At 39.2% G+C, this 12295-nt stretch overlaps 1 protein-coding gene across 5 annotated transcripts in view; it reads right to left on the bottom strand.

The window, feature by feature from the left end:
* kif1aa (kinesin family member 1Aa) overlaps positions 1-12295 on the bottom strand; it is a 59166-nt gene that overhangs the window by 28005 nt on the left and 18866 nt on the right. For 2 of the 5 annotated variants that reach the window (XM_018738631.1, XM_018738635.1), the window contains exons 5-21: positions 11979-12047; positions 11689-11867; positions 10548-10659; positions 10061-10138; positions 9905-9970; positions 9790-9807; positions 9580-9658; positions 9378-9456; positions 8667-8809; positions 7629-7667; positions 4951-5153; positions 4668-4747; positions 3405-3480; positions 1309-1388; positions 594-700; positions 363-443; positions 50-230 (exon numbers count right to left, since the gene is read on the bottom strand). In XM_018738631.1, coding sequence (XP_018594147.1) covers positions 50-230; positions 363-443; positions 594-700; positions 1309-1388; positions 3405-3480; positions 4668-4747; positions 4951-5153; positions 7629-7667; positions 8667-8809; positions 9378-9456; positions 9580-9658; positions 9790-9807; positions 9905-9970; positions 10061-10138; positions 10548-10659; positions 11689-11867; positions 11979-12047 — 1670 coding nt within the window. The remainder of the gene's footprint in view (positions 1-49; positions 231-362; positions 444-593; positions 701-1308; positions 1389-3404; positions 3481-4667; positions 4748-4950; positions 5154-7628; positions 7668-8666; positions 8810-9377; positions 9457-9579; positions 9659-9789; positions 9808-9904; positions 9971-10060; positions 10139-10547; positions 10660-11688; positions 11868-11978; positions 12048-12295) is intronic. The other 3 variants (XM_018738638.1, XM_018738639.1, XM_018738636.1) reach the window with 2 other exon arrangements.

Here is a 12295-nt window from a genome sequence, read left to right as displayed (position 1 = left end):
TTGACTCTATTCCTTGAGTATTCCTCCAGCCCTTGCTAATGTCTCTCACCTCTGCTCCATCTCCTGCTTCATGTCGATGCCCTGTTTTTCCAACAGCTCCCTCTGTGCAAAGGCCCAGTCCACTGGCTCAACTGGGGTCTCTGCGCAAGGTGTGCGCTCCCGCTCCTGCCGTGCTTGCTCAGGATGGTTGAATCGGAACACATGGCTCTTCCCCATGATGATGCGGTTTCCTGGAGGAAGAGCATACCAGGAATCAGAACATAAAGTTCCATGTTTAGCTTGTTTGCTTAAAAAGGTAATGAGCTTTTATCATGCATTTCATATATCTTACAAAAAGTGGGCTCCAAAATAGCTCGACTCACCTGATCTTAGGATGGTGGGCTCTGTAACCCTCTTGCCATTGACATACGTCTCAGCGCCCTCACAGGGTTCCAAGACGACAGCTGATGTTTGAGCAAAGACAGCACTGTGTAAGAATGCACACTCCACACCTAAAGTGCTCAAGAAACTGCAGACATTTACTGCTCCACAACAGTAAAACATATGAATAATATGGGCTACTGATGATACTAGTCTTTTGCAGTGTCACTTACCCTCTCCAAGTGGGCCAGTTGTGCTGGTGAAAGTGCAGTGCTCATCTTTGATAAAATGTCCACTCAACACAATGTCCTGTCGCCTGCTTGCATCTTCACGTCCAACCCTGACAAAGTCATAGCATTCTACAGCATTTGACATAAACGAGTAGAAAAGCATAACTTTGTATGTCAGCAGCACAGTGCCATTGCCAAAGGATCAGCACCCAAACTGATCATGGCTTGAAAAGCTATTTGGTGGGATGCTTGTAAAATACTGTAGGAAAAGAATATCCAAATTTTGCTAAACGATAAAATCATAAATCTCAAGAAAACATTTGCAGAGGTCATCTACGAAAGGAAATATCATGAACTACATTACTGATGTTAACGAAAACCACTCTTCAAGCATTTTCACGAAAAAGAGGTAAATAATGATGGAATGGAAATTCGAGCCATGGCCAATTTTAGATTTTCCATGAGTTTTTATTTTTTTTTTTTTATTGTACACAGTAGCCTTACCAAGTGGATGACAATGCTACATAACTATTTTGTATAAAATTACAAAGAACACCATGATGCATAAAGTTGGAATTCCTGTGAGACAGTTCCACCATTGGTCTGTTAAAACACCTAACCACTTTAGGTCAAAGTAACAGTTTCTAGAGTTTTTGCTAATTGGCTTTTTAAATCTCAATTAATTAAAATTGCCTATAATTAAAACTCTGACTCTTACCTTGTGATTCCATCCTTGATATAATAAAGCAGGCACTCTGACATCAGCGGATCTTCATTGAGATTAACCAGGTGAGGAGTCTGAAATATTATGGCTTTGTGTTATTTCTCTATTTCTCTGAATAGTCTGAAAAGTAATTTAGTCTTTTATGCAGTAAATTTATTTTTACAGTAATTTAGTCTTTTTATACAGTAAGAGTCTTTTTGTAATTTCTCTATTTCCAGTAATTCATTTTAACAGTAATTAAAATTAATTTAACAAAAATTAATACTTTTTTCTTCCTGGACTCTAAGGCCGTCTCGGAGTTGGAATGTATCATGTGCAAGATTTAGTCTTGTAAATTTCATCAAGGAATTTAAATGGTCTGTTGTATTATCAAAATAATATGAAAATAAACCAGAGTAGACTGTTCTAACTGAAAAACTGATACCTCTTGAAAGAAAAATTGAGGAAACTCAGAAGTTGTGCACAAGTGATCAAAAATTTCAGATGACTAAATATTAAAGACTATTTAGTCAATATTCATCAAGGTATCTTTCCCTTTGCAATTCCCTATAGATATATTTATTTAAAAATTACAATAGCATAAGGAAGAAAGACAAAGACCAGAAAACCCATAAAAACAGCAGAGTTCAGTGATGCTGCAGAAATTCACCTAGAATAATACACAGAAGCAATTTAGAGTATAATCAAACACTAAACATAAGACTATATAATGAATCAACATTGTTAGGGAAGCTGAAGTAGAGCTAGACTTCAGATGAATGTAACAGAATCAATAGGCAGAGTGTCATTAATTAAGAGGAAATTGGAATACATCAGGAAACAAACATAATGACATTCAATTTCCTCTCAGAGATTATTGAAGCTTCTTTAGTATGTTTGTTTTTCCATGTTCAGGCTGGATATTGCTCAGTGGAAGGCAGCTACTTGCTTCCAAACAATGTAGTGTTTGCATACACTGATATCGCTCTCTGTTCAGTTTATTATGTGGGTACATCATCAGAAAGCTCCCCATGGACTCTCCATATCTTTCCTTAACCTTTAATCATTTGTCTTCTTGTTAGCATTTCCTTGTACTGCAAATGTATTGCCACAGGATACATGCCAGTTATTGTGAACATTGTGAAAACCTTGACGTTAATGATAGGTTTAATGTCAGAGAGAAGGACCATTAAAAGGACAGAAATAGGCTAGAAATCAACAGCAAATCAAGAGGACAAACTGGGTTCACAAGACTCACGGAAAACCTCCAGTGTGATAAACCTTGCTGGGGGAAAACAGGCCCACAGTGTCAATAAACACAGTCTGTGGCTTTCTCAGTGCAGGCTTAAGAATAAATTAAACAAACTACATGACACCAGAAAATACCGCAAAGAGTTAAAATTGCTGATGCTTTCAAATTATTAAGCACGACTATATGTGGATTAACCAAAAATGTAATTAATTCAAGGAATCTTGTCAGATTAGTTGGCTGATGGTGTAAAATGTTGCCCATATTCCTAAATTCTACTTTATGATGCTGCTGAAATAAAAATAGATTTTTTTTTTCCATTGCCTGTAGCCACAACTGACATCCTGATGAATTCTGAAACAATAATATAATAATAGAATTACAACAGTTTCCTTTAGAGCGTGGCTTCAATTCTTATTCTTATTCTTATTCTTATTCTTATTCTTATTCTTATACAGCCTCCAAATCATGTCGTGTTTGTATAATTTCCATTAACATTTTTTTCAGTCCATTTCTCAGACATTTTCAAATTCAGTCTTCATCTTTAATTTTTAATTAACACCTTCAACAAGTGTATTTTCTTTAAACTCTTATAACTACATGACTACTTTCTAAATTTGCTAAACCCATGAGTTGTAGACTCCCAGTCTTCCTAACTGAAAGACCAGTGCAAGGATGTGGAGTGGTACACACTGCAGACCCTTCAGTCTCATGTTCACCACAAAAACATAATGTATGATACATCACCTTTCATTATAGTTATGAGTAGTTATTCCTGAGTAACTATAATTCAGACCCCTCATCTAACCAGGTAATTTACATTACATTTACACTTGTGCATTTCCAAGAGTATCTATCTTACTTTTTTTGGTGAGAAGACCCCCACAGTGCCTCCATCTTCTCTCATGGCAACACCCATCTCTGCCAGCAGGGCCTCTCTGGGGAAACCAATTACCATCAAAATGTAATTTCAGTGCCATTAAGATACATGTAATAGGAAATGAGAGCGTATCTTTAAAGCAAGGGCATATAGTCGTTTGCAAAAGTTAACACCGCAATGGCAGGAAACAAACTTAAACAAGACATATTGCTGCAAATTTTAATACACAATTACTTTTTAATCGTTGGTATTTAACAGATTAGAAAAAGTAAAACACGTGTTAATTTCTTCTCACTTAGAAAATCAACAAAACGTGTAATTTGTCCAGAGGGCCAAAACTTTTGCAACGACTCAATTTATTAGAAAATTACATATCTGGTTAGTGACATTATTATTACTTTGTTTGGGTAGCTAATATGTTTCTCAAATGCACCTTACAATATTTGAGCCATTTATACAGCTCCATGTCTTACTGGAGCAAAGCACCAGAGTAGTACAGTGGTCCCTGACTTAACGATGGGGTTATGTTCCGCGAAACCCATCGTAAGTTGAAAATATCGTAAGTCGAAAATGCATTTAATACACCTAAGCTACCGAACATCATAGCCTAGCATAAGTGCGATGACCATTATGGGCTTCCCGCCTTAATGTTTCTCCTCAAGAGTAATTGTTCTCCTCTTCTTCTTACCACCAGTAGTAGGAGACACAGATGGGCATTTCTGTGACATTATGAATGCACAAAACACAACCGCGTGGCAGACTGGGAGATACAGATCGCTGCCGCTGTCCAGCAATGTGAGAGGGTATTGTACCACATATCGCTTGCCTGGGAAAAAAATCTAAATTCAAAATTCGTAATACGGTTTCTACTGAATATCTATCGCCAGCTCACCATCGTAAATTTGAAAAATCGTAAGTGGAACCATTGTAAGTCGAGGAACATCTGTAGTGAGAGCGGAGCTTGATCTGTCAGCCTTAAACTATGACCTTGTAGGCTACTTGCAGCTGGAAAAACCATCGACCTTAAACTTAAGTTCTCCCCTTTCAACTACCAAGACCAACAGCACAAACTCCATGTCTCCAAACAAAGTAGCTGTATTATCTGCTTCTTTGCCTTGTGCCTTTGTTCAGTGCTCTGTGTCGCTGTCTGAGAAGACTGCTCCATAAAAATGAACTAAACTGAACTGAAGTAGAAAATCCAGCACCTCAAATCATTCAGGTACACTACCGACAACATAAACTCACCTTTCCATTCTAATGGCTTCTGTGCGCCGAAGTTTCTCTTCCCAAGTTTCATTGAGCTCAGCAATAATTTTCTCTGTTTCCTGACAGAAAAAAGAAATGGAAAAAAACATAATCACACATACAAAGTGTGACTCTTATTGTATCATTGTGAGATCATCTATAAATTATATTATATGCATAATATCAAACACTGTTTAACACGACCAAAAGTGTGTGTTATGATTGCTGATTGAGCATGCCATCTGATGACTGCCATATCATTGGTGTTCACACTACAACTAACCTTAAGCCTTTCAATTGCCTCCTCACTGCCGGGGCTAAAAATGATGCGATCGTGAAGACTGTTAATGGATCCGACTCGGCTGGACAGTGCGGACAGAGAGGGGGAGGGGCTCATCCCTGTCATGGCATTGGTCACTGTGGAGAGATCACCCCTTTGATTGACAGCTTGGCCATTACTGTTATTGTTCTTGTAATCGGATAAGTCTGTCAGAGGAAGGGCAGGTGGGTTAGGGAAGGGGTGGGGAATCAAGGGAGGTGAGAAATACGGATAGAAGTGGACAGAGAAAAGGAGGAAGAATCAAGGAAAACAGAAAAGAAGAAAGAAGAGTGGTTCGAAACAAATTCAAGAAAGAAAGCAAAGACTTAAACGCTAGAAAACCAAGATAGAATGAAAAGAGGAACTGAAATACCCCTTGGGGTTCAGCAGTGCTAGTGCAAAAAGAAAGTGCAGCAGTGCAGGTGAGAAAACATATATTTCAGAGGGATACTAGTTACACAACTGTCAGTAGCACCGCAAGAAATTTCAAGCAACAATAAAAACACAACCTTCAGTTGTATCTCTCATAAAACGCATGCACTCTGTATGAAGAAGAAAACATACAATAAACGAAAACTAGTAAACTGTCATCCATATTGTCACCAAAAAAAGAGATGATGTCCAAAGGGCTAAAGAAACATTTTATTTGAGTGCTAATATCCCTGTAAGATTCCTTCTGAGAAACCCACTTAAGTTCTACTATTGAACTGAACTGAACTATTGAAGTTAAAATCTTCCTGACAGAAGACAATTCAGTAACACCTGTTTTCAGCATAAACTGGCAGGGAAAATCATTTACAAGTTTGGTTCTGCTCTTTTTCCAGAGGCCATCTGCAGTTACATCCATTGATTTAATAATCTATTGAACTACGACAGCAGGCAGCTGCAGAGATCCTGTAATACTTCAGTAAATGAAGTATGTTTCTGGAACATATTGTTGTTACAGTATAGTTTATTTTTATTTTTAATACTACATTTACATTTATTCTACTCATTACTTATTTCTGATTTAAGATCTTGGAACAAAGAGACAGTTTATTTCCTATTAATGATGCAAGCTCTCACAGGATGAGGTACCCTGCGATATTTTAAAATTATTTTCCTCAGTTACCAAAAAAGACATGGTTTCAAGCTATATGAAGTCACTTGCCTTTGTATCAAATATATTCTTATACCATAGCTTGTGAAGCATATCTCGCATCCATCAAATCTTAAAACTATATTTAGTAAGGCAATCACCCATCCTTGGTATTTCACCATAAGACAGGATTTTTCATCGGTGAAGCCAGGTAATTAGCTCCGTACATAGTTGTCAAGGTGTGTAGCAACAGGTTACAGACCCAGTGGAAATCCAGTCAGAAAAATTTATCTGCAGAAGCCAGGTGTAAGCTAAGCAGTACAGTATAGCTTGCTGAAGCAGAGTGCTAAGCAGGCAAGGTCGCTCAGACGCCATTCGAGTGGAAAATCGGGAATCCTGGACAACCATCAGAGGCTATGAAACCAGTAAACTACACAAGTGCAGAGTCTGCTGCCATCCATAAGTAAATGATACTTAAGTAGATACCATCAAGCCAACTTGCTCACTTTAAACAATAACCAGTTACAGTACCGGTCATAAATCCGGGCATACTTGCTGGAAAGTATTTTTTTCACAAGGCATTTTGTTAACAAGCTTCATGATGAAATCCACCAATGTCTTCCAAGCTGTCCAGCATTTCTGCAGCAATACCCAGAAATATAGGATGCTTGTGAGTGGCTTTGCTTTGACTCTTCTGTCCAATTCATCCCATAAAAGTATTGCCCAGGGTGCCCAGGTGTACTCAGACTTTTGACTTGCTTACTGCCATACATTGTTGAATGTTTTTTGATTGTGAAACTTCTTTCATCTTTACCTTCTACAGAATTCCTTGAAGTTATATACATATATTAGATCTACATTTATATATAGATCTAACACTGTATATATATTAATATATATCAGACCTATATTTATGTCTGAGCATGTTCTACAGAAAGGAGATTTCCCAGTAGACACTTGCTCTTGGGTAAACCATCCAACTTTACTCTCCTTCTGGAACATGTGCACCAGATGGAGATGGGCATCTGAGTGAGACCCATACATACGCCATGTTTCCAGCAGGCCTGAGCAGTAGCCCAAGCACAGGAATAAATGGGTCATGAGAGCAACCCTGCAGCACCAGAGTAACGTGGCCACACCTTGTCCAGGCTCTAGATTCAGGGTTCTCTGAACCATTCCTTCAGAGAGACTCCCCTGTCAAAGTGAAACAGGCCTCTTGTCTCTAAACAAAAGACCACAAAGGAGATCTCTCCAGAACCTCATCTTTGGGAAATATAGATACATGCAAAATATACTGCCTTCAATAGGTCTGATTCCATTGCCTTTAATTGACTTTTCTCTTATCAAATAGAACGATTACTTGCTTTTTCAAACTCCAGGAGAGTATTGTAATGTTGGAAAGCAAACATCTAATAAATCTGGTCTTTTACCATGCTGGGCTAAATTCAAATTAAATCCCCAGCATTTCTTAAAAGCATTCTGAAGATTTGGGACTCTGGTGCTACAGAGAATATGGCAAAGTCCTTGCTAAGCTGCAAAGCATGGGAGTGCAAAAAAGACACACATTTCAAACCAGCAATCTCGGTGCCAGGACCCCGATATGCTGAGAGAGAGATAGAGACAGAAAAGTATGGTGTGAAACACTGAAAAAGCTTCAGGAAAAACATCAATTTACTATTTACCTCCAGCAGGGCCACCTACTTGCTTGACACACTTCTTGTAGGTTTAATTTAAATTCACTAACTGGTTAAACATTTACCTGTTATAATTTTACACTGAAGGTAGTAGGGTGCAAAAGGCACCTAACAATTATGTATTGGAACCTTGCGAAAGACAAAGTCTGAAGAAAGCACAGTAGGTACCTCAACTGAGCAACACACACACACACATTTTCAGAACCGCTTGTCCCATATGGGATCATGGGGAACCGGAGCCTACCCGGTAACACAGGGCGTAAGGCCGGAGGGGGAGGGGACACACACCCAGGACGGGACGCCAGTCCATCTCAAGGCACCCCAAGCGGGATTTGAACCCCAGACCCACTGGAGAGCAGGACTGTGGTCCAACCCACTGCGCCACCACACCCCCTACAAACTGAGCAACAGATCAGTGTAATTATTTATTCATGTAGCTGATGCTTTTCTCTAAAGCAGCTTACAATATTTCACACATTTATAGAGTAGGGCAATTTATACTGGTGCAACTCATGTAAAAATCTTGCTCTGTGGTCCTACAGCAGGAGGTGAGTCCTTCAAGTGGAGGGTAGAGGCTGTAACCACGATGCAACCAGATACTGAGGGTAAGTGGATAGTGTGATTCAACTGGTGCAATTTGCTTACCTTTCAGTTTGTCAGTTTCTGCTTTGGTGCTTTGGGTGTGTGATCAATGCAGCAGCCATCTAACTTCTCTTGGTACTTTTATGTATTAGTACATTCCCATGTGGCTCTGCAAGTGATTTTTTGTATGCACTCATGGTCTACTTGTGTTCCTTAGCAGCAGACTGTGTTCCTCTCCCTGTCTTCGTGTGTGTTTGTATTGGCCTTCTTGGAATAGCCATGTCAGGGTCTTGGTGGAAAGGTCTTGTGTGTAGCCTGGTTCTTACTCTCAATGATGTCTCCTAGGCCTTGAGCATACAGAAGGTCCTTCAGTCGCGCCACCTCCTCCTTGAGCTCGCGCACCAAGCGGTTGTTAGGGTCTTCATTGATGACGGCATTGCAGCGTATCTGTTTTGCACGGTCTGCATACCTGTGGGAGGTGAAGACTACCAAGGTGAGGTAGCCTGCAAACACTTGATCTTGCTGTCATCTCACAGAGGCACCAAACATTTGCAGATTTTGAGCAGTAGCTGCAATAAATATTTGGTCTACATGAACATTTGTTTATGATGTATAAATTGCTGAAAATGTCTTTAGGTAAACACACACACACACACACACACACACACACATTTTCATAACCGCTTGTCCCATACAGGGTCGCAGGGGAACCGGAGCCTACCCGGCAACACAGGGCGTAAGGCCGGAGGGGGAGGGGACACACCCAGGACGGGACGCCAGTCCATCACAAGGCACCCCAAGCGGGACTCGAACCCCAGACCCACTAGAGAGCAGGACTGTGGTCCAACCCACTGCGCCACCGCACCCCCGCAGAAAAAAAACACTCAATCGTATTAATTATTTCATAAGCAATAACTCATTAGTCAAAAAACACTCAGCAAAACTTTTAGTTCAGTGCAGACTTGTTAAGAAAACTAGTGTTTAAAGAGAGGAATTGTTGAATCACTGATGTCTGTGTCTCTGCATTTTGGACGTACCTTAGAGTGCTCAGAGTCTCATCGTAGTTGATGTCTGCTGGGCTAAGAGCCGCTACCATAGCAGTGCGAGAGTTTCCCCCTGAAAATATGGTGATAAATTGAAGAAATAGTTTTTTTCATTAAATATTTCACTTATAAAAAGGGATTTCCATTAAATAGTTGGGATTGTTGTGCAGAAGACAGAGGAAGAGAGGAACTTTACCCAAGTTCTCCCTTAGCAGCCACGTTAGTACAGAGTCTCTGTATGGAATAAAACTCTCCACCTTCTTCTTCTTCTTGTTCTGTAAAAATATACATTCCAGATTACCACAAAATATATTTTTTACAACTTCACAAATAAGATGTCATTGTTATTTACAATTTTAGGAGTATTGTAACTTTGAAAAAATTTCAGATAACCATTTCAGTTCACCTTGTTTGGTCCAGAATCCTGAAAGCAAAGCAATATAATATTTTCATTAATAATTCTGCAGTACAAACTTTTTTTAACAATGAAGACCAAAGGGTCATGAAAATAAGAGTCTTACCACTTCAGCTAAAGCAGAGATAACTTTCCCCAGTGTCGTCAGGGATTTATTTATGTTTGCTCCTTCCTGCAGAAAAAGGATTTACAAAAAGGTCCCTCAATAAAATATACATAGTATAAAAGACTATTGCTGGCTTGTAAAGCAGTACTTGCACACCTTCAGTCTGGTGCCTTTGGCTCCCGTGGAATCAGCCCTCTCACTCCCAGCCAGATCCACCAAGCTGATTTTGCTGACCTGCAACACAAATTGATGAGTAAAATATACACATAACTCAAACTGATGACAAACACTTCAAGCTAATAAACAATGGTCTCATGGGATAACTACAGCATTTTGCTTTACCTTTTAAGAAAAATGAATGAGTGTACATACTGTAAATGTCAAGCTTTCTTTCCAGGGTCTAAAATGTTGATCCTACCAGGCCACTACACATGCAGATTTCTATCTTATTAATTTAATTTTTATTCAGATTTTCTAACGTAACATTCCACTTATCAGTTATGTTTAAAGACTGTTTAAAAGCCTGCACATAGTGTAGTTCATTATGACAAAACTAGAGATGCCCGCTGTAAACAATCGTGACCTTTAATATTCAGTGAACTCCGTGACACAAGACCAGATGGGCTATTGCAACAGGACATACTTTCTCGGACGTGTTGTCAGTCTCTGCATCGTAGCGCTTCTGAGTGAAGATGATGTTGAAGACAGCGTGGGATCGACTGCTTGTTTCATTCATGTTGGTAGCCGCTACAGTCCTGAAGTCACAGTACAGACATTGGTCACAACCAGGCATATACACAAGAAAAGATGCAACTCTACCATCAGGAATGTATAGTCTTGGTGACATCAAAAGGGGGATTTCAATAGCATCATTACAGCAAAGACAAGAAATAGATAAATGCTTGCTTTGTAAGGCATAAATACTGAAATTACAGAAGAGCACAACAGATGATTTTCAACAAAGATTCTTAAACTGTATAATTTCACAGTAAACACTTTAAAAGTCTATATGACTGATATATTAATTTTTATGATGATCTGGTAGATAAAGAAATAACTGCCTGCTTTATAATTAGTTAGGCTGCTGAATACCATTATAAAATGAGTAATTGTTCTGGTATACAGGCTGTACACCGATATATTATATAACTAATATAAGTTTTCAGCTACTTAAACAAGCTGTAATTTTGTTTGTTAGTCTAACAGTTTGCATCGAAGCAAATTATAAAGCCAAGGGTCTTCCAGTAATGTCTGGCTCTCATTAGTTTACATGCCAGACCCATAATTTAATTTTCACTGCTCTCAGTGCCAAACACATTCCAAATGGTGTGTATGTGGGGACTGTACTATAACAGACATGGTAACACTCTTTGTTAACTGATCATTGCCACATGTGAGTATTTCCTGGACCTACAGGATCCGTGAAGTTCACATCGTCATGTCAGAGTGAAAATCAAAATGAATACGATATACACAAATAATAAATATACTAACAATATGGTTAAATGGCAGCACTGGTGCCTCACAGCTCCTTAGCTGTGGCTTTGGATCTAGGTTTGAGATTGGCTTTTGTTTCCTTGGAGTTTGCGTTTTCTTCCCATATGTGTATATATCCTCTCACAGTCCAAAGACATGCACAGAAAGCAGGTGGTAGACCTTTTCTGAAGTCCTTAATACTTGAAAAACATGCGAATGGTCAGCAATGAGTCGACTTTTGCTCACAGAACCCCACATAAAGCTATAATAACACAGAATTCTGCACAAAATGGCTGATAGCAGTTTACCTGGCTTTGTTCCCAGAGTCCATAAGGTCCTGAATATCATTGTAGGAGGTGACCGCCAATTTGGACAGGTCCTCCACGTAGGGACCCATCAGGGGATGTTCTCTGACACGCAGGTTTCCCTTATTCTTGGGGTTGAGCAGATCTCGTACTCGTTCGCAGTAGATTTCCATGTAGCTCACCTAAGGTTAATAGTCAAATGGAGCAAGAAGAATCAGATATGTTGGTTATGCCAACCGGGATGGAGTCCATAGATCAGTTTCTCAAGGTGCAACAGAAGTGGTCATGCTCACCTCCACTGAATAAGACATGCTGTTGTCATTACTGCTGTCATTGATCTTGGTGAAAAGGTCTTCACACAGCTGACAGGAAAGCAAGAAAGCAAAACTTCACTGCTCTGTACTAGTAAACCAAAGTTATACATAGCAGATGTTATACTGAAACTTCTGCAAAGTTAAATATATGCTAATGCATGATTGATTATAAATTGAGAATGTAACATACAATTTATGACTCGTTAAGAGTTTACAGATTATAATTTAACAGATTAAGTTCTTCTTCATTATGGTAGCCATTAAAGTTGACCGTCTTCTTTGTTTGTATCTGTTTT

Source organism: Scleropages formosus, chromosome 3 (assembly GCF_900964775.1).
Source record: "Scleropages formosus chromosome 3, fSclFor1.1, whole genome shotgun sequence".
In the NCBI taxonomy this organism is placed as follows: domain Eukaryota; kingdom Metazoa; phylum Chordata; class Actinopteri; order Osteoglossiformes; family Osteoglossidae; genus Scleropages; species Scleropages formosus.
Note: the sequence above shows the minus strand (reverse complement) of the source record. Positions and strands in the feature narration are given on the sequence as shown.